Source organism: Phoenix dactylifera, chromosome 18 (genome assembly GCF_009389715.1).
Source record: "Phoenix dactylifera cultivar Barhee BC4 chromosome 18, palm_55x_up_171113_PBpolish2nd_filt_p, whole genome shotgun sequence".
Classification (NCBI taxonomy): domain Eukaryota; kingdom Viridiplantae; phylum Streptophyta; class Magnoliopsida; order Arecales; family Arecaceae; genus Phoenix; species Phoenix dactylifera.
The window spans coordinates 5,766,517-5,788,528 of record NC_052409.1 but is presented as its reverse complement, the minus strand read 5'-3'; the positions used below and the strand labels follow the sequence as shown (position 1 = coordinate 5,788,528).

At 41.3% G+C, this 22,012-nt stretch overlaps 2 protein-coding genes across 2 annotated transcripts; one reads left to right on the top strand and one right to left on the bottom strand.

Moving 5' to 3' along the window:
• Positions 1–484: 484 nt before the first annotated feature.
• LOC103716353 (light-induced protein, chloroplastic-like) lies at positions 485–11,344 on the bottom strand. The gene is made up of 3 exons (XM_039115503.1): positions 10,971–11,344; positions 1,819–2,017; positions 485–712 (listed from the first exon to the last, which is right to left on the bottom strand). The coding sequence occupies exons 1-3, from the start codon at positions 11,270–11,272 to the stop codon at positions 485–487; spliced, it is 729 nt and encodes a 242-aa protein (XP_038971431.1). The 5' UTR covers positions 11,273–11,344.
• Positions 11,345–16,983: 5,639 nt separating this feature from the next.
• On the top strand, positions 16,984–18,456 carry LOC120104469 (protein WUSCHEL-like). Its single transcript, XM_039115668.1, has 3 exons — positions 16,984–17,353; positions 17,490–17,587; positions 18,040–18,456. The coding sequence occupies exons 1-3, from the start codon at positions 16,984–16,986 to the stop codon at positions 18,454–18,456; spliced, it is 885 nt and encodes a 294-aa protein (XP_038971596.1).
• The last annotated feature ends 3,556 nt before the right edge of the window (positions 18,457–22,012 follow it).

The window sequence follows — 22,012 nt, the reverse complement described above, 5'->3', positions numbered from 1 at the left end:
CTGAAAGTATGACATATTTAAGAAAGTACAATAAACTATAGATATATTGATAATAGATAGAGACATAAATATTTATACATAAACTAGATGCATTCTCCAAACGAGCCCAATAATCCAACAGTGTCAAACGTTGGAATCAGTAACCTAACAAAGCCCTTTTTTTCTGTGTAAGAAACATTTTTGAGGTATTAATATAGTTCCTTTATTTTATTTATTCGTTTTTTTGTTCAAATTTTGATTGCAGGAGATGTTCAGGTGCTATGAGATTCCGATCCATAGAAATAATTTAGAAATCCAACTCAAAAATCAACTGGGCTTGGACAGAATCCAACCCAAAATTCGACTAAGCTTGGGCAACTTTAGGTACATCGTGGGCTGGGGTTGGGTCGAAATCCTAATCTGACTCAAATTTGGATTAGGTCGGACCGAGCACTACAAAAGAAAGAATATCTCCCGGCAGTTTTTTTGGTCTCTACCGACGCTTTTATGTTGTCAGCAACCAGGACTGTGTGTTGTTGTTGCTGATTGGGATCTTCCATGGCGGTCGTTCGGAGATTGTCCTAGCAACCGATGATGCTGCATCCTGGACTGAAGTGATCACACCCTTGAAAGGAGAGAGGTCAATATTCTGCCCCAGGAACTCTACCTTCTCGGGTATAACAATGGAGTCTGTAATCTGTGGAGTGCCTATAATGCCTTCCTCAAATTTTATCTGGAAAGAACACCAGTTATCCATTATCTCAGGAGTACTCTTGCTGAATGCTTAACACACCTTAATCAGAAATCATGTAGGAGCAAGAACTAGTAATTTGTAATTACTACCGTACTCAATGTTTGTACTTGCATATCTTGACTGATCTTTTGGACTTTCAGCATCTATTATGTTTTCTATAGTATTGTCTTATTGTTTTGAATGGATTAAATAAAACATTATAAGATGATCTTTAAAATGTACTGCTGAAATAAGTAGAGGCATCTTCACTTTTATATGGTACTTGCTTCTATAAATATAGTCTTGAATGCTAAACAGCGAATATCAATGAGACTTAGGATTGTCGAACTACTCAGATGAATAATTCTTGAAAAAAGGAGGATGACCCCCACCCACCCCCTCTATTTCACACACATACGCACATCAACAACCTCTATCAGTTTCTCCGAGCACACTCTCTTTTGCTTTTTGGTAAGCTGGATGATTTAAAATTTTAAATAGAATTAGAGAATATATATCCCGTGGAATCAGCAATAATTGGTCGTCCACACCACAATCTGAGCACAATTTTCTAATGACAGTGGTCCAACTATTGTCTGCACAAGCAATTCTCTTATGAGTACTCTATTTTAAACCAGTCGGTCTTCTTCAACTCTGCGAGTCTCTCTGTACAATGGGAATTGAGCCATAGACAAGAAAATATTTGATCTACACAACAAAGTAATCATTATTTTCAAAGTTATAGCGATCCGTCAGTTAAAGTATATTGTTTCCTATAAGCAGATGGATAGGAATCACTAATATCCATGAGGAAAGTATGTCAAAAACAATTAGACAAGTATGAAGGAAAACCACTTGATCACCTCAGAAACAAGCTATAGCGTAATGTGGTTGTTGACTGAAAAAATGGATGAGAAGGAAGTAACGGACCACCCACTGAAGAAGCCTAAATCTTTAATTGATTAGGATTAAGGTTATTATATTGGAAAACATAACACCAAGAATTAACAAAGGAATAAGCCAAAATTTACTGCAAGGAATGAGCTGCAATGCATGAAACTTAAAAACAGAGATCAGAAATGGTTTCAGGTGGAAGTAGTGAATACCTGCACGCGCTTGGGGCTTCGGACTTCGAACTTGGCGTTGGTGGTGACACAGGTGGTGGCGAGCGGCCCTGCAAACTGCACTGAATTCTGCACCGTAAAATTCTCAGAGTCGATCGTTTGCAATATCTCCTCCACCTTCACCACCTCCGGCAGCCTCCCCGACCCCAACAGTGGGAACAGCGGCGAGAACGAAGTATATCTGCAACAACCGATTCAGTTCAATTCAATTCTTCGATTAAGAACTGTTGGAAAAACGGGTTTGGTCCACCCATGGTTCAACCAAACCGGTAACCAAAAGACATGATTTCATGTCCAAAAGAGATGTCTTTCCATAGACATCTCTCCAACCCTGAAACTGTCTATTGACAGTTATGCATAAGGCTTCATTTAAAAAGGGGGTGGTTATGAGATTCTCTAAAGTGACTTGGGCATTTAGGTTGTGGAAAACAGTAGATTTTCATTGGTAAAATCCACTCCTTGATCAGTGAATCGAATCAAAGAGAAAAATCTGTAAGTGATCCGAAATCCTTATTTATGTTAATGTGTTTATCTTACATTGGTATCAGAGCATGTTTGTTCGATTTCTAAAATATTTTGGAGTGGATATTACATGTTTTAATATCTTAAATCCATTGCTCTCGCACTCACCACCTTGAATGGCCATTAATGGCGGTTTTGTTTACACATAGAGTTAGGCCGTGATTTTTTGCATGAAGATACTATATGATATGTAGATGATATCTTGAAAGTTTGGTGATGTTTGGTGCGCTGATTTGAGAGATATAAATTCATAAAGATCAAAAACCCGGAACTTTGAACCTTGATAACTTTCTCCACAGTTTATTTTGGGAAACGAAATTTATATCAATGGAAGGCCCTTGAAACAAGCTTTCTATCCATATATAATACACTTAATTTCGTTCACTATGGAGAGAGAAACAAGGCCCGAAAATTTCAGGCTTGTTTCTGCAAAAAATTTTTTTCATGTGAAGAAGACCTTCTCTTTGCACAGTGGCACGGCCTCTAAACGGCTCACGGATGGCGTCTCCCACGCGGCCACCTCATATAAAAAAAAAGGAAGCCCAACTGCCCCAAACCATTTTTTTTTCTCCCCTCCTCATCTTCTTCTTACTGTTTTTTTTTTTCATCCAAACATCCTGAAGAAGAGAAAGGAGGAGAGATGGGTTACGTTGGGAAGAATATAATATTTAAACAAAGAAGGCAGTGGGAGCTTATAACCCAAACGGGGGCATTTGGTGGTTTGGACGTTGGGTTTCGTCCTCGAGTCTGGGTGCAATTGGTGCAAAGGGCTGGTTCGCCCAGTCCAAGTTGGGTAGTGGGATGCATGGCCTAAGCGAAAGCTTGAGTCGCGCTTCCCCTGAAGCAGAGGGGACCGTGTGAGGCTGGTTTAACAGAGCAACGTACACTTCCCGCTCTCAACGGTGGAAGTTTAACGGGCGGGCCACCAATTTTCTGGAGAGAAAATTTCCAAACATGGTTTGGAGAAATATATTGAGAAGTAGTTTGTACCGTTAGATTCAAAATAATAATAATTAATTTTCTAATTTTCTATAATTTTTTTAAATATTTTTTCAAATATAAAATAATTTTTTATTATTATTTATATTCAAAAATGAGTTAAAATTACAGGAAAATATATATATATATATTTTTTCTTTCCTGAAATTTTTCCAATCATACCGTGATTGTATGTGTGACATTTGGAAATTTTAAAATTGAATGTTCCCGCATCCTTTAATTGTGTGTTATTATATTTCAGTGTTATGCCTAAGCATTTTTTCCACATTTGTTGTAGGAAATAATGCCACAAGTACCACTCTTAGTGAGGGTTCCGAGGGCAGCAAGGACCTCGGAACAAAGGGTTATAAGGATGGATCCTAATGATGACATGATTTTACATGTACAAACTATTCATTATATGATGGAAGAAATCATTCATCTAGGACATGCATTATGTCAACATCAACGGTACCAAGTGTTGTATGATTCTCTATTTGGATCATGGCAACAAGTTCTAAGAGATATTTGGAATTCCTTAGCAGTGAGAGATTATGCTCAATTGGTGAGAGCATTTATAAAAGAGTACTTAATGCATGAGATTAGTGGAATTTTAACAGTAGCAGGAGGTCATACCATTAGTAGAATAATGGTTCCTTGGATCGAACAAATAGTATCAACTATGATTCAAAAAGAAATTGAGGATACTATTCCAAGGAGGGTTCGGGTTCTTAGATGGCAAAATCACTAGTTGAAAACTAGTCGAAGCTAGAATGACTTATATTCTTTACTTGTGTATTAATTATTTAAATTTTTTTATGATAATAAATGTCTCCATGTTTATATAATTTTTAATGTTTTAGTATACATGTTTTAAGTGGGAGTTCTAAGACTTACTATATAATTTGTCTTAAGAACTAGAACTTTGTCTGCTAAGAATCAAAATTAATGTTTATAGTGAACTTTCAATTCCATGTCATTATGTGAATTAGCATTAATTTTATTTGTGTTTAGTGGCAAAGAAAAATATGTGTTGTGCTTGGCATTAATTGTGTGCATGTTTGTCTTTATGTAGAAATTTAGTTTTCTGCAATGGCTTCAGCATCTAAGAATATAGTAGCTGAACATAATAAGGGTGAGAAATTGAATGGTGAAAATTATGAAATATGGCAAATGAAAATCCAATATGTATTGGAGGAACAAGAGGCGCTGGAAGCCTTAAACCATATCATGAATGAGCCTGAGGATGGAATAACGGTTCAACACATAAAGGATAAGGAGGCTTATATTGCCTGGAAAAAGAAGAACTCAATTGCTCGGATTACATTGCTGAGTAGCATGGAAAATGATATCATGCGAGAGTTCAGGCCTTTTGAGATGGCAAAGGAAATATGGGAAGCATTAAAAGAAAAATTTGGTGGAACTTCTGTCACCAAACTTAGGCAGCTGACCATCAAGTTCGACACATATAAGAAACGCACTAATAATAATATGAAGCAGCATTTAAGGGAAATGTCGAACATGATAAGTGAACTGCGAGATGCTGGACATGTGCTAACTGATGAACAACAAGTTCAAGCTATAATTCGATCTTTGCCTCACAGTTGGGAGCACATGAAAGTTCACTTAACCTATAATGAAAGCATTAGAACTTTCACTGATGCTGGTCGTCATCTGGAATTGGAGGAAGACCGTCTTGAGGCAAATAAAACCACTAATGAAGTGTATATGGCTAACACTAATTCGCAAGGAGCTTCGGGCTTCAAGCGAAAGCATTTTAGTGGTCATTTTAAGAAAGGCAATGGTAATGGCAAGACCTCTAAGAAGCTCAAGCATAGCCAGCCGGATAAAAGAAAGCGTCCTTTTAAGAGGAACAAAGCAAAATTGAGATGCTACAACTGTGGCAAGAAGGGTCACTTTGCTCGTGAATGCTCCGAGGCAAAGAAGGTAAAAACCCTTAGCACAAATATAAGTATGTCTTATGTTTCAAGTTCTGTGTTCTTAGCTGAATCTCATCTTTTGTGGACTGTAGACTCAGGGACCACAGACCATGTAGCAAGAGATCGAGACGCTTTTGTGGAATATCGTCGAATTCCACAAGGAGCAAGATGGATATATGTGGGAAATAATTCAAGAGTTGAAGTAAAGAGGATTGGCACCTGCAAATTGAATATGCGAGGTGGTCAACCCTTAATTCTACATGATGTATTATATGCTCCAGATATTCGGCGAAACTTAATTTCTGTTGTTATGTTACTTAAGTTTGGCTATATCTTAAATTTTCATGGTAATGGTGTAGACATATTGCTAGGGACAATTTATTATGGATCTGGTTATGTACTAAATGGTTTTATTGTACTTGATACTGATTATAGTATGTGTAATGTAATAAGTACTGTTTTTTTCTTTGTTACATCTACTAGTAATCCAAACATGGATGAAAATATTTGGCATGCTAGGTTATGTCACATTGGACAACAACGAATGAATAGATTAGCCAAAGAGGGATTATTAGGCCCTGTTGAAAAGGTTAATCTGGCTATATGTGAATATTGCTTAGCAGGAAAAACAGCAAGAAAACCATTTGGTAAAGGAACTAGAGCCGATTTTCCATTGCAATTAATTCATTCTGACATTTGTGGGCCGATGAATGTAAGGGCAAGACATGGGGCTTCTTATTTCATCACATTTATTGACGATTATACACGTTTCAGTTATGTCTATTTGATATCTCACAAATCTGATGCATTAGATTGCTTTATAAGATATTTAAACTTTGTTGAAAATCAATTAGATCGGAAAATCAAAGTGTTAAGAACTGACCGTGGACGTGAGTATTTGTCTGATCAGTTCAAACAAATTTGTGATGAAAAGGGAATAGGTAGACAGTTAACTATTCCTAGTACTCCACAACAAAATGGTATTGCGGAAAGAAGAAATTGTCATGCCCCCGCCTCCGCGGAGCACGTGAGGCACCCAGTGCCCACGTAGGGGCCACATGAGGGGGGAATACGGGGCTCCCCTGCCAGATATTGTCCGGTTCTGGGGCTTCACGCAAGCGTCCTTCACCCCTCCCCGATTTTGTTTTCCTCCCAAAATGCGTTTGCAGGATTTGGAGACACCCGCCTCATATGCCCAGGCTCTGGAACGAGTCTTTCCGATGTGGGACTATTGGGCCTCACACCCTTCCCACCATCGGACAAGAGCCGTCCTCGGCTCTGATACCAAATGTCACGCCCCCGCCTCCGCGGAGCACGTAGGCACCCAGTGCCCACGTGGGGGCCACATGAGGGGGGAACACGGGGCTCCCCTGCCAGATATTGTCTGGTTCTGGGGCTTCACGCAAGCGTCCTTCACCCCTCCCCGGTTTTGTTTTCCTCCCAAAACGCGTCTGCAGGATTTGGAGACACCCGCCTCATATGCCCAGGCTCTGGAACGAGTCTTTCCGATGTGGGACTATTGGGCCTCACACCGGAGAGGGGTGAAGGACGCTTGCGTGAAGCCCCAGAACCGGACAATATCTGGCAGGGGAGCCCCGTGTTCCCCCCTCATGTGGCCCCCACGTGGGCACTGGGTGCCTCACGTGCTCCGCGGAGGCGGGGGCATGACATTTGGTATCAGAGCCGAGGACGGCTCTTGTCCGATGGTGGGAAGGGTGTGAGGCCCAATAGTCCCACATCGGAAAGACTCGTTCCAGAGCCTGGGCATATGAGGCGGGTGTCTCCAAATCCTGCAGACGCGTTTTGGGAGGAAAACAAAATCGGGGAGGGGTGAAGGACGCTTGCGTGAAGCCCCAGAACCGGACAATATCTGGCAGGGGAGCCCCATGTTCCCCCCTCATGTGGCCCCCACGTGGGCACTAGGTGCCTCACGTGCCTCGCAGAGGCGGGGGCGTGACAGAAATAGAACCCTATTGGAAATGGTTAGGTCTATGATGGCACAAGCTAATTTGCCGATCACCTATTGGGGTTATGCATTATTAACAGCTGCATATGTACTTAACCTAGTACCCTCAAAATCAGTAACTTCCACCCCTTATGAATTATGGACCGGTCGCAAACCTGACCTAAGTAATTTAAGACCTTGGGGATACGCTGCATATATTCATGATTCTTCTCATAAATATGGAAAATTGGGTCCAAGGGGCAAAAAGAGTATTTTTATTCGATATTCTGAAACCTCCAAAGGATATGTGTTCGTTGGAAACACTGACAATGGAAGTATTACTGAGTTTGAATCTCGTAATGCCACATTTTTGGAAAATGATTTTCCAAATCAGGGTGAAATAAATAAAGGTTTATCTTTATTTGAGATAGGGGACCATGATAATTTGTTTAATCAAACTCAATTGGTAAAAAATCTTGAAAATCCATCAACAACATCTGGTTCAAGTGGGAGAAATTCAAGAAATGATGAATTTATTTCACAACAATCTCAATTATGAAAAAGTAACCATGGATTAGTTCCCCGTCGACGATTTGAGATTGAAGGAGAAGCATTTCTTGTTACACCTCAAGAGGAAGGTGAACCGAGAAATATTGATGAAGCTCTTAAATGTCCTGCAAAAGAGCAATGGATGAAAGCAATGGAAGAAGAAATGGAGTCAATTAGATCAAACCAAGTTTGGAAATTGGTTGATCTTCCGAAAGGTCGGAAAGCAATTGGGAACAAATGGGTTCTCAAAATAAAGCGCAAGGCAGATGGCACAATAGAAAGATATAAGGCACGCCTTGTAGCAAAAGGCTATACACAACAAGAGGGGATTGACTATGAAGAGACATTTTCTTCTGTTGTGAGATTCATCTCAATTCGCATAATTTTAGCCATAGTAGCTAGTTTGGATCTTGAATTACATCAAATGGATGTAAAAACAGCTTTTCTCAATGGAGAATTGGAAAAAGAAATTTATATGGAACAACCTATCGGTTTTATTAAAGAAGGCCAAGAGCACAAAGTGTGTAGACTTTTTGAAGTCGATTTATGGCCTTAAACAATCTTCTAGATAGTGGAATATAAAATTTCATCAGGCTGTCATATCATATGATTTTGCCATGATTGATGAAGACCACTGTGTTTATATTAAAAGATCCAAAGACAAATTTGTGATTTTATCACTTTATGTGGATGATATACTAATGGCTGCTAATGATAAAGAATTCTTAGCATCAGTTAAGAATTGGTTGTTCATGAATTTTGAAATAAAGGACATGGGAGAGGCTAACTATATTCTTGGGGTTAAAATTGAAAGAGATCGTTCAAAAAGGTTATTATCTCTTTCACAGGAGCCTTATATAAAGAAAATTCTTGAACAGTTTTATATGCAAGATTGTAAACCCATTGATACTCCCATTGCAAAAGCTGAAGCGTTAAGCCAAAGAATGTGCCCGAAGACTCCACAAGAAGAAGAGCAAATGAAAAGAGTTCCTTATTCCAGTGCATTTGGAAGTCTTATGTATGCAATGATGTGTACAAGGCCAGATATCTGCTTTGCAGTTGGTATGGTAAGTAGATATCAATCACACCCTAGCCATGACCATTGGAAAGCAGTCAAATGGATATTGAGATATCTAAAAGGTACTGCAGATTATTCATTATGTTATCAAGGAAATGATTTGCGTCTTGAAGGCTATACAGATGCTGATTGGGGAGGTGATTTGGATGAAAGAAAATCAACCTCTGGTTATGTTTTCTTACTAAGTAATGGGGCAATTTCATGGAGTAGTAAGAAACAAACTTGTATAGCTTTGTCCACGATGGAAGCTGAATTTGTAGCTTCTTCAGCAGCAGTACAAGAAGCAGTTTGGTTAAAGAGATTTCTTAATCATTTGGGGGTTATGAAAAATGCTGCATATCCAGTACTAGTACATTGTGATAGCCAAGCATCGATAGCTTATACAAAAGATCCCAAATATCACTCAAAGACTAAGCATATTGATACAAGGTATAACTTTGTGAGAGACATGGTTGCACAAAAGAAAGTGAACATACAGTACATATCTACGAATCAAATGATCGCAGATCCGTTTACTAAATCTATTCCTAGAGATGTATTTATGAGACATGTGAAATCTTTAGGTCTTCGTAGACTTTGATGTACATAATGGTTTGAATAATGAGATATTTTAATTTCTTATTTGGGATTCACATGTATGTATTTATATTAATGCTAAGTTCTTATTTTTTTTTTTAAGCACACACATATGCATATATATATGCGTTAATGCTTAGTGCATATGATTAGTTCATTTAAAGAAATGTATGTTGGACAGAAATTAGATTGGCCTTCTCACACGGGCAATCGCCTCTATAACTTGTGGTTGATAGAGATGAGACAATTTTAAGCATAACGTATTTATGAGCTCAAGCTTAAAATTAGTGTCGCCTTGATAGTAAATCAAGATGAGGTCACTATGTAATATTTTGTGACCGAAGGTGAGTAAACCCACAAATCACCTTGTCTGTTTTAAATGCCAAATGTAAGTTCTGTAGTAATGATGAGAAAGAAAGTAGAGTGGTGAACTCAAGTTGGACACTAAGTGTGTCTGAACTATCATTTGTATGGTATTTCATATAATGAGAATCAACATACGCTCCATGGAAAAGGAGAAAAATACCATAACATGCGCTTCATACCACATGTGCATAATTCGACCAATAAGGGTAACGAGAGAATTGATCTCTTCTCTCTCGTTGTGTGAGCCCTGAGGCTATAATTACCTCTGTTAGTACCCTTATTACTTTTACTGTTTCTTGAGATTTAGTTCAGTGTATGCTATCTTGGAATGTTACCTACAATCATGCTTGATTCGATTTATTGGGACATATCTGGAAAAGCAACTAAACTACAATTAAGAGATTCGAGATAGAAAGGAAGATCATTTTATGTCTTATTTCTTTGTTGTATTCACTGGTCGACCAATCATCTTGACTACGTGTTAAAGCATGATTGTGAATACAAAATAGAAAACAAGCAATGTGATAAGTTAAAGTGAGATCATGAGGTACTTGAAATATGACTTAAATGTTCTAGGATATTGCATACTTACTCTACTGAACTACTATATATTCCTAACAGATGTATGGTAGTGTGAGCTCGTTATCATTTTTTTTTTGGTATGCTGGTCGCACGATCTATTTGCCTGTATGAAAATCGCAGAGAAAAGACTTGTTCGTAATGGTTAAAACTCACACTGTTGAACCCATCATGTGTGAGTGGGAGATGTTGGAAAAATGGGTTTGGTCCACCCATGATGGTTCAACCAAACCGGTAACCAAAAGACATGATTTCATGTCCAAAAGAGATGTCTTTCCATAGACATCTCTCCAACCCTGAAACTGTCTATTGACAGTTATGCATAAGGCTTCATTTAAAAAGGGGGTGGTTATGAGATTCTCTGAAGTGACTTGGGCATTTAGGTTGTGGAAAACAGTAGATTTTCATTGGTAAAATCCACTCCTTGATCAGTGAATCGAATCAAAGAGAAAAATCTGTAAGTGATCCGAAATCCTTATTTATGTTAATGTGTTTATCTTATAAGAACAGAGCAATCGACAATTCAAACTGTTATACTAAGAATCGATAAAAAAAATCCAGGAAAAGAAGGGGGAGGGTTGAATTGGATCGGCGGTCATACGCAAGAATCCATTTGCCGTTAAGGAGGGTGAGGGCCTCGATGGGGGCGGGAGTAGGGTTCTTGGATTCCAGCTGGGTGATGAGCTCCAAAATCTCAGCCCGCGTCTCGCTCGACGCGTTCAGGCCCCGGTCCGTCCCGTACAGCAAATCCATCAGCTTCCGCTTCAGTTCTCCGATCTCGCTCGGCTCCACCTTCCCCTCCTCCTCCTCCTCCGCCACAGCCAGTCCCCCACCCGCCGCCCCCTCCTCCACCCCAACCTGGGGGATCCAAGGAGGCGGCGAAGAGGCGGGCGAAGACATCATCGCCGGAGCCGTTCTGCTTCTTGAATCTGGAGGGGATTAGGGAGGGGGGGCGATGATGATGAGAGAGAGAGAGAAGACGAGGAATGGGGAGGGGGTTCCGTTTACTCTTCGATCTCTGGAATGGGTTGAGGGTGGAGGGCGGTGGCCGGAAAAACGGAAAGAGAGAGAGGGCTCGTTGGGATTTAGGATGTTGGGGGAATGTTGGCTTCCGACGACGCTTGTTAGTGTCGTCTTAGGCTGACGACTACACCGACGCTTATTAGCGTCGTCTATTGCCGACGCTTATTAGCGTCGTCTTTTGCCGACGCTTTTTACAAGCGTCGGTAAATTTTGACGCTAGACCAAAAATTGCCGACGCTTGTAAAAAGCGTCGGCAAAAAAACGTCGGTAAAACCTTACAAGCGTCGGCAAAAAAACGTCGGTAAAACCTACTTTTTCTGTAGTGGAGGCACCGGGCAATTTGACCAAATCTAAACTCGAATCCATATAAATGCTTAATATACGTGTATTAGGTGCAGTTTCATTTTTCAAGACCTCTTTAGTATCCTTTTAATTATATGAAGTTAGGATCTAAATTATACCTGTACTTTGCCATTCCTAGTTTATTTTACTTTTATTATTATTCATATATTTTATATGGATTTTTCTGCAAAATTCCTCATTTTGTAGGCGGAATGAATAGAGGCAAATTTTCAAATGGGGGACATCCTGACAAATGCTCATATTTTTGCTCTTATCCATTTTAAAAACATGCAGAAAAAGTGAGAGGATAATTTCATCTTTGTTATAGAATTTGAATTACGACCAAATTCATTGAGTACATGGATATATCCTTTCAAAATTTGTTCCAACTGTTAGATATACCTGGTCCTCTTGAAATAGAATAAGCTGCGCTCTTCACTTTTTAAGTTATTGAACAAGAATTACAAAAAGGAGGAACAAAGCTTGGTGTTTTAAGTGTTAGAGAATTATACAAAATTTAGTGGCATTAGAAGAGTTAATTTCAGTCAGAACTATGGAATAGGATGAGTATCAATGTGTGTGTGAAATTTAGTGGCAAGGTACGACATGAACGAAGTAGTCTCATATTAGAAGCATGTTATTTGGGAAAGTAAACTTAGTATAACTTTTTTGTTTCTTTTTTTTTTTCTTTCAAGTTACCACTCTCCTCTTCCTGCTCTCATGAAGGAGCCTGTGTGATTCTTATACTAACTCAACGAAAAAAACCACCCTCTTTTTTCTTTTTTTTTCTTTCTTTTCTTTTTTTTTGTGAAATGGCAATTCATATAGCTCTAACGTGAGTACATCCTACCAAATCAAAAGAAAGCAAAGAGTAAAAGAGAAGGGGTATGTCTCCTACAGATATTCAGATGATCTCTCCGGAGTGCTAGGCAATAAAAGAAGTGATCCGGTTTACTGCGCTGTTCGCCTCCTAAAACACATGTAATGCCTGAAAATAACTCAGCTCCTGAGCTAGTCAATAAAAAAAACCACCCTCTCATTACAAGGGAGAGTGACCGACAGTATGAAAAGAGTACCACATAAATGGGGCACCCTTAGACAGTATGTGAAGATGGTAACATGTCAAGTAAGCCATTACTTGTATCCATCTCGTATTTGCATGGAATGAATTGGATGGATTGGATTAGAAAAAGGTATATATTTTTTTTTCATACTAATCCATTTTTCTTTGCTTCGAGGAGGAAATTAATGAAAAGTTATATATATTCAGATTGGGTTCAAGGTGGATATAAAATCTGCCCGAATCTACTGTGGGTCTAGAAAAGTCCGCCTCGCTAAGATCATATCAAGTATCTATGAGGTAAGAGTAAATTACCAACTCTAACTGTACATTTCAAGACAATGCATGATTGCTAGTACTTAGAGAGAGCCAATCGACTAGGTCAACTACAATAAGTCAAGACCTGCGTTTAAGCCCCGTGTATACAACTTGAAGATCCCTACAGACACATAAGATTACAAGCAATCCAAGCAAGCCCTCCCTCTTCAATTTATCAAACACTTTGAATCTCCTCAAAATGCAGGTTGTACGTTATCTTTTGTTGCGATCTAGGCATCATGCCATCTCTTTTCCAATCAATTGTATGCCCACAAGAAAAAGAGAAAAGAAAACATTTCCCTTTTTTTTTCTTTTTGGTAAACTAGATATATCATACAATATGGATACATCCAAAAAAGTCAAAAAAGATAAAGGGGCGGAGATGGAATGGTGAAGTCTCGTAGCCATTGCAACTCTAGGTACTAAAGAGTTGTGCAACAAATGATGCAACCTAATCACCAGCTCTGTTTACTTCACGATATACATGGGTGATCTGGATGGCCACACATTTTCTTAATTGGTTGTGAACATCCTGTAACAATAGATGCCCGTCGTCAGTCCTGCTAGCATGGCCTTGGATCCATCTAATCATCATTGTCGAGATCTCTTTCAAGTGAATCCGGTCCGCCCTTAACGTGAGCCGTGCGTAGATAATGCTTTTTAATGCGACTCTAAACTCAACTTCAGGGATGGAAGTGTCACCAATCTGGAATCTGCATATGATCACAAATCTAGTCTCCCCTCTTCTCTAAGTTTCTTTTCTTTTCTTTTATTTACGAAAGAAGGAAAGTGGAAGCGGAGGGGCGGTCAAAACTAGAGCGTTGCCTGGATGCTTCAGATAGATCAGACAATCTTCCAACATATCTTTGTGTAATCTCTTCGGATCTCCTGTGCGAACATCAGCAGTGGATCATTACCCGAAGAAAAGGAGGCGTTTTTGTACCACCCCTGGGAGCTGCTCCCTAGCGAAGGCTCTCCTATATAAGGCATTAGATATAGGGTCCTACGGCGAGAGAGAGAGACAGAGAGACAGAGAGAGAGAGAGAGATCAGTGCGTTGCGTTCGCATGATAGGGAAAGGAAAATCTCATGATAGCCGTGTCAATATCAGGCAAAAGTACACCCACAAATCCGTAAACTTGCACTCTGGGAGGCTCAGTTCTGTGCTCAGAAGCAAACAGCATGCATTCAAACTACTATCATAAAAAGAAAGACATGGATGCGAGAGAGGGAGACAGTTTACTGGTGTTTTGGGGTTTGCGTCAGAGTTGGCGGAAAAGGGGAATGAGGGAGCCGCAGTAGCAGGGCAGGAACTTGTGCTGGGAGATTTGAGTATCAATGTCATCTGAAAGGGAATCTACTCTAATCTTGACTATAACAATAATCTTTTGAGTCGTTATCTTTGAATACTTTAAATATATATACATGCTCAAAGATCTTTTTGTGAAGTTTTATTATATTAGGATTGAGGTGGGATGTTTATGTATACCAAATTAATACATTGCTTATGGAGCACCCATCTTACAGTATCACAAGCACTTCCATGGACCAGATGAAGTGAGGACCATATTTTGGTGAAAGAAATTGTCTTCTCTTGCATTCTGCAATTGGAGTTTCAGAGTAAATCTCAAACACTGATGAAAGATTGATTGTGAGAGACTCCTTCTGATGCATGATTGGTGATTGGTGGCCCCCACTGAGAGAGCACTTGTAATGGATGATAAACTACCCCCTCCCACCATCCACCCCCTGCCAACACCAAAAGAGTAGATTTACTAAGACACTCATCATTAAAAAAAAAACCTTACAAAAAGGTCCTTTTGAACCACCCTTTGTTAATTTTTGTTCCCATTAGAGAAATAGACATACGTCTTGACTCAATCGGAGTAAAATTTTTAATTAGATTAGATCCACCGTTGAGCTGATGAATCAATCCAACCATAAACCAAGATGCACAAATATATTTGTATTGCTTCTTTTTTTCTTCTATTTTTTTAATCCATCTCTATGCATGTTAGTTTGTCCTTGGATTGATTTGTTGAGCTAGTGGATCTTGTTCGACTGATAGTTCCTCCTCAATAAAATATAGTTTATTTTTTTTTTTCGTGTGTAGCAAGATTGATTTACTGAGCTAGTGGATCTTGTTCGACTAATGTTTCTTTTTAGTAAAATATAGTTTAATATTTTTTTATGTGTATGCATGCGTGTGCATGTGTGTGAATGCGCACGTGCATGTGCGCATATGTGTTCGTCCGTGGAAGAGATTGAGCCTTACCTTATCTTAGAATACCTAGAGCCTTAATGACCTAGGTTTAGAAGTTTTAGGGGAGACTCACATAAGTCGGTGTGTGTGGAAGAGATTGAGCCTTGCCTTGTCTTTAGAATATTAGAGCCCTGATGACCCAGGTTTAGAAGTTTTAGGAGACACTCACATGAGTCATGAGTCATGAGTCATGCAAGCGTCAGCCGCGAGTTCTTAGGGCACAAAGGGGGATGCAGTGGGAAAGGTCCAAAATGATGAGGTTTTCATGAACAGGGGGGAGGCTCTCCAAAATCCACCCTCCATCAATGCAAAAACACATCAGTACTCTCAAGTACCGTGGGCTGGGGCTCCCCTTTTCAGTCAAAAAAAGAGAACAGCTACAAAGTTTTCTACGGTTTTTTCTTTCCAGCATTTGAACGTATTAATATGATCACAAAGATTAGATCTTCTGGTTTCAGACGTACCACTTCTGTACTTTTTTTTTTGTGGTTAGAATACCACTTGTGTACTTGAATGGGGAATGAAGAAAAGAGATAGACTAACGTGTCAATATATACTGTAACTTCAGTAGCATCTGCTGGATGCCATTACAGTAATAACATGACCAATTTGTGGAGCCTGTGATGAATCCAAGTAGGCTATATACACTTGCAAAGATGACTTTGGAATGTTTCTTGTTGCCAATAAAGTGACGAGTTACGTATGTTGTCATGCCCCTGCCTCCGCGGGATTGTCACGCTCCTATCTCCATGGGCACGTGCAGCATCCAGTATCCACGTGGAGGCTACATGAGGAAGGAACACGAGGCTTTTCTGTCAGATATTGCCCAGTTCTGGAGTCCGTATATGCGCACCGCACGCACCGTTCAGATCCCTCTCCGATTTTGTTTTCCATCCACAATGCATCTGCAGGATTTGGAGAGATCCGCTTCATATGTCCAGACTCTAAAACGAGCCTTTTGATGCGAAATTGTTGGGCCTCACATGTATGACCGCATGCTATACTTGAATGAACATACTACTTTGGCCCATTCTATATTCCAGAGAAATCCCAAAGACTATTGAATCCCAAACACTAAATAATACCACTGAGCATTAAGGATTAGTCGGTGAACCAATACAAATAGAGATATATTCCCTTGGAAACACTGGGATTGCAATAACAGACACTACTACTGACTACAGCCACTCATCTTTGCTCTTCTCCCACTCTTTCATTCTAAAGTCACTCCCTTTTCCTCCTCTGTCATGAAAAATTATCCATAACTCTATCTCTCTCTCCCTCCCCCCCTCCCTCTGCGTGTGTGTGTGTGTTTGCCTGTCTTAGGCTGCTTCGTTTGGATGCCTTTTCGCCCAAGCGATTCCTTCAGGAAATAGATTTTTACACCCTGTTTTGGCTTTTAGCTCCCATCTGTCAACTTCAGTCCCCCTCTCAAAGATATCCATCTGATACTCTCAAAATCTCCTGGCCACCCTCCCCCCCGCCCCTTCAAATACTTGCACCACTCCATCCCCCTCTCCCTTCATTCGACCCCCCTTGGGCCACCACTTCATTCTCCCTCCCTCCCTTCCTCTCTCTCTGTCTCTCGTTGTTCTTAGTTTTTGGTTTCATGGAACATCGCCAGTACCAAGAACAGCAGCATGAGGAGAGCAACACCAGCAGTGTGGTTGGTGATAGCGTCGGAGGGAATAAGAGTAGCTTCCTCGGCAGGCAGCCCGGCACAAGGTGGATCCCCACTGCGGATCAGATAAGGATATTGAGGGACCTTTACTACAACATGGGGATCAGGTCCCCGACCGCCGAGGAGATCCAGAAGATCTCCGCGGCACTCCGAAAGTACGGCAAGATCGAAGGCAAGAATGTCTTCTACTGGTTCCAGAACCACAAGGCCCGGGAGAGGCACAGGAAAAGGCTCGCCGCGGGCGTTTCCAGCACCGCCAGCCCACCCAGCAACAGCACCATCACCACTGTGTCTCCTGGTGCAGTAACTAAACTCACTCCATTTCAGATGTATCTGTTTAGTAGTAAACTTTCCTCCTTTCTCCTCCTCTAATTTTGTTCAGTGCCTTTTCTGGGTTTCCTTAATTTGTTTTGGCCTACTGGGCGTTGGTGCAGGTTTTCCTACTCCCTGTTCTTCTCCCGGGTTGTATGGTTGTGGGCAGATGGAAAGCAGTGGTTGTGGAGACTTCATGATCATGGAAAGGAGCTTTAGAGTAAGTCATTATCTTGTTTGTCCTTATCAAAAGGTTTTAGATCCTGTGCCGCCCATCTCTGAGCTTTTAATCTGGGAGAGCAAGTAGTTGGAGGAGCATTGCACAAGTTAGCATGTCTCCTGTCGAAGTCTAGTAGAACTTATTTTCACCCTTACGTGAAATAATGGAAATTGAATAAAAAGTAGTGCTCGTAACGATAAAAGCATCATTCTATGTGAAGAAAACAACCTAACAGCTCTTGCACTCTTTTACGTAAAGGGATGTGTTTCAGAATTGAAACTCTCATATGCACTCATGCAAAAGAGTTGAGAGATACTTCATTCATATAATATCACGTAAGAAGCATCAAATCTAGCATGACAGAATTATGCCTCTTGGCTCTTGAATATCAACATGTTTATTTAAATTTATTTCATACTTTCATGGCTTAATTTCCATTCCTGCGAGAACAGGAGTGTTGCCTGTCTGGAGCAGGAGATGGGTCAGGAATGGAGAGCAGCATGGGATGCGCGGGATTAGAGAGCACTGAGATGCCATGGATGTACCACTACCCCCCCTCGGAGCACGAAGCAGGAGTTGCGATGGTGACTCGAGAGATCGAAACCCTTCCACTCTTTCCCATCAAACAAGAAGAAGGAGAAGAAGAAGAAATAAAGCAAGAAGGGGAAATCGTCACTTGCTCTCATTTGAACAACTTCAACAGCACCACTACCAGCAACAACCAACGCTTTCCTGCTGACCACCACCACCTCTACGGCAACCACCAGCACGGCGGCCACCACAATGGCGGCAGCGGCGGCGCCACCCACCAGGCGGCCTCCTTAGATCTCTCCCTCAACCCCTACTACTATCCCGCGGGGTCCACGTGATCTGATGCATGCCCCATGGCATCTCCTGGGGAAGACTTTCTCAGTCTTTTTTTTGGTGGTGAGACTTTCTCAGTCTTTGCGGCCAAGCTTGAGAAGAAAAAGATGGCAGCTTTCCACTTCTATAATTTAACTTCTGCTCCTAATGTAGTACTGGTCTGTACTGGATTTTAGTCACTTTTCATCTTCTTCAATAGCAAAAAACAATTTTGTTCTCCTCACTTCTATTTTTTTTTTTTTTTCTTCGGCGCCAAAACACATATCTTTCAATGAGTATTTGCTCGTATCTCTTCACAAGCCCCCATTTTTTGTTGATTGTTCCCTCTTGATATAACAGGGAAGACACCACTGGAATCAAACTTCATCACATCTAAATCTGGTTTTACGTATAATTATTTTCTTTCGATTTCTTTCTGTTTACATAACTATTGTTTGATTTCAAACTCTTGACTTTTGGAGTTGGGGAAAGTTAAAAATCACACAGTTTTCATATATTTTAGGAACTCCTTTGTTCTCTTCCCAATTTTTTTAAGCAAAAAAGTTGGACAATCGTACATTCTATTGGAGGTGAAAGGGGCTAAAAAGATACTACAAGAACAATGAGGGCTTGTCAAGCCCAACATCCATCAAACACTGATTATAGAGCTCAGCTCAAATTCCTCTCTCTCCCTCTCTAAAAACAAGAAAAAGAAAGGAGCGGAGCTCAGAACAGAGCCATTTTCTCCTAACTAAAATCCAAGCGACTCATGAGATGGCATCTTGAAGGTAATTCATCAAACAGTTGGCAGGCAGCATCATGTACTGTCATATTCTCAAGAGGTTACCTCGGATCTATTTACCACATCCGTGGGAGCATGTATTTAGTTTTACATTGGTTATTCACTGGATAGATTTTGGGTACTTATATAGGATCGAGGAACCTAAATCATACCTTCCGGCTAGCCATTTTGGGTGAGGTCTTGGGTTGTTACAAATGGTATCAGAATAGATCTAGCCTATAACCTATATGGACTAAAGGACACTACAACACGGATTTATTGGGGCTAACCACATGCCAATAGTAGTGTTTGTAATTAGATTTAAATGAATTTGAACCCTTAATTTGACGAGTACGTCAGCGCTTAAATGGGGGAAGTATGTGAGGACCCATGCGGACATATGTTTAGTCCCACATTAGTTATTCGCTCGGTAGATCTTGAATATTTATATAGGATCAAAAAACCTAAATCACACCTTCCGACTAGTCATTTTGGGTGAGGTTCTCGGTTGTTACAGTAAAGAAGTGTGAAGCAATTTTTATTTAATCTAGTGCGGAAATATCATTGTACCTGTGTGTGAGAACTTGTACGGGTGCATATTTAGTCTCACATTAATTATTCTTGGAAAAAAACTTGAATAGGTATACAATTTAAAAATTTCAAATAATATTTTTTGACTAATTTTTTAGAGAATACTATCACAAATATATTTGAGTTGATTGACTGGACATAATATTTGTGATTGAATTTGAATGGATTTGGATCCTTAGTTTAGTAAAGACATAGAGCTTAAACGGAAGGAGTATGTGAAGATCAGTATGAATAAATCTAGATTGATTATTTACTAAATAGATTTTTAAATTATTATATAAGATCAAAAATTTTAAATAGTATTTTTTATCTAATTTTTTTAGATGAGAATATTACACCCTGTTGGAAACGGCCCTGTCCTCGGAAAGGTGGAAATTTTTGGTGTCTTTACCTCATCCCACCCGGGCTATGTACGTAGCATTGCTGGCTCATCCCACCCGGGCCCACCGGATATTCACCTATCACTGGGACAAAATAAAGTAGGATTGGTACCTTAAGGGCAACAACAAATACATGAGTATAAAGGGAATTTTAAAACCACCAGTTTGAATTTGGATTGGAGAAACTTCCAATACAATGTCATTTTGGATCTGCGGGCTAGAAAAGCCATGTAAAATCAAATGACAAGTGAAGATATTGTCCTGTTACGGAGATAGCCTTTGGCCGGAGCCTCACACAACAGCATAGCACACATTAAGCTAGCAGAGAAAGAGGACTGTGTTCCTCCCAAGGTATTGTCTGCTTTGAGTACTCCGGCCCGCGCGTCCAGCGCAGACGGGGGAAGACTGGTGCCCTTACGGTTTTGTCCCACAAAAGGGCCCTCGTAGAGAAGGTACCAACTGAGTAAGTTTGCGCCCCGTAGCTCAGTGGCAGAGCTCCGTCTAGCTAATATTGTCCTCTTTGGGGATCAGGGATCGTAGACCCTTATAGGGAGCCACCCATTCCACCTCTTACAGTTTTGTCCCTCTCGGAGAGGGGCCCTCGAGAGGAAAGGATTTCCACCCCCCATTTAAGGCATAGAATCTTTCCGCTACTAGCCGATGTGGGACTAAATTCAAGGCCCCCTCCTCCCTCACAACATAGCCCCCCCAGCGGGAAGGTCCTATGTCGGATTTTACCCGCGATAGCCCCCCAGGCAACCTAAGGGGTAGTCAACGGAGAGAGGAGGCGCCCCTTTCTGGCGCGCCATCTGTTGCAGGGACGGCTTTTGGCCGGAGCCTCACACAACAGCATAGCCCACATTAAGCTAGCAGAGAAAGAGGACTGAGTTCCTCCCGAGGTATTGTCCGCTTTGGGCGCTCCGGCCCGCGCGTCCAGCGCAGACGGGGGGAGACTGGTGCCCTCACGGTTTTGTCCCACAAAAGGGCCCTCGTAGAGGAGGTACCAACTGAGTAGGTTGTGCCTGTAGCTCAGTGGCAGAGCTCCGTCTAGCCAGTATTGTCCGCTTTGGGGGATCGAGGATCGTAGACCCTTATAGGGAGCTACCCATTCCACCCCTCACAGTTTTGTCCCTCTCGGAGAGGGGCCCTCAGAGAGGAAAGGATTTCCACCCTCCATTTAAGGCACAGAACATTTCCGCTACTAGCCGATGTGGGACTAAATTCAAGGCCCCCTCCCCCCCCCCCACAATATAGCCCCCCCAAGTCTTGGGGGAAAAACAAGTCGTCCCGGGAACTATTATTGGGCACGTGACCATTCGCACTGACCGGAATGCGCCCGACCTGAAGGCGCCCGACCTTAGGGCGCTCGACCTGAAGGCGCTCGACCTCAGGGCGCCCAACCTGAAGGCGCCCGACCTCAGGGCGCCCGACCAGAAGGCGCCTGACCTCTCCATTCACCTACTGCGGTCACATCCTTCTGCAGTTCGACCAGGGGCCATGCCCTGCTACCGCTGTCAGCAATTAATGCGCATGGCCTCTGCTAATCTCCGGTTCACTCAACCATTAAAGTGCATGGCCTCTGCTGATCTCCGGTTCACTCAACCATTAAAGCGCATGGCCTCCGCTGATCTGCGGTTCACTCAACAATTAATACCATCCACGGATCTCAAGCCCTTCACGGCAAACAGCTGATTCATTCGGCTACGTCCGATCAGCCACCACGACTCACTGGCTCCGGCCTGATCTCCTACGGCAACGCAATAATTCACACGATCGTGCATTAATTCGGACGACATACTCAATCATGGCGGTAACCCGTTCGCCCCGCTA

Excerpts from the sequence above, each read along its gene's own strand:
- LOC120104469 (XM_039115668.1), top strand. The coding sequence starts at position 16,984 with ATGGAACATCGCCAGTACCAAGAACAGCAGCATGAGGAGAGCAACACC. Across the intron at positions 17,354-17,489 it reads CATCACCACTGTGTCTCCTG|GTTTTCCTACTCCCTGTTCT; the intron begins GTGCAGTAACTA and ends GCGTTGGTGCAG. Across the intron at positions 17,588-18,039 it reads TCATGGAAAGGAGCTTTAGA|GAGTGTTGCCTGTCTGGAGC; the intron begins GTAAGTCATTAT and ends CTGCGAGAACAG.
- LOC103716353 (XM_039115503.1), bottom strand. The coding sequence starts at position 11,272 with ATGATGTCTTCGCCCGCCTCTTCGCCGCCTCCTTGGATCCCCCAGGTT. Across the intron at positions 2,018-10,970 it reads AACGGCAAATGGATTCTTGC|ATATACTTCGTTCTCGCCGC; the intron begins GTATGACCGCCG and ends CGGTTGTTGCAG. Across the intron at positions 713-1,818 it reads GAAGCCCCAAGCGCGTGCAG|ATAAAATTTGAGGAAGGCAT; the intron begins GTATTCACTACT and ends TGTTCTTTCCAG.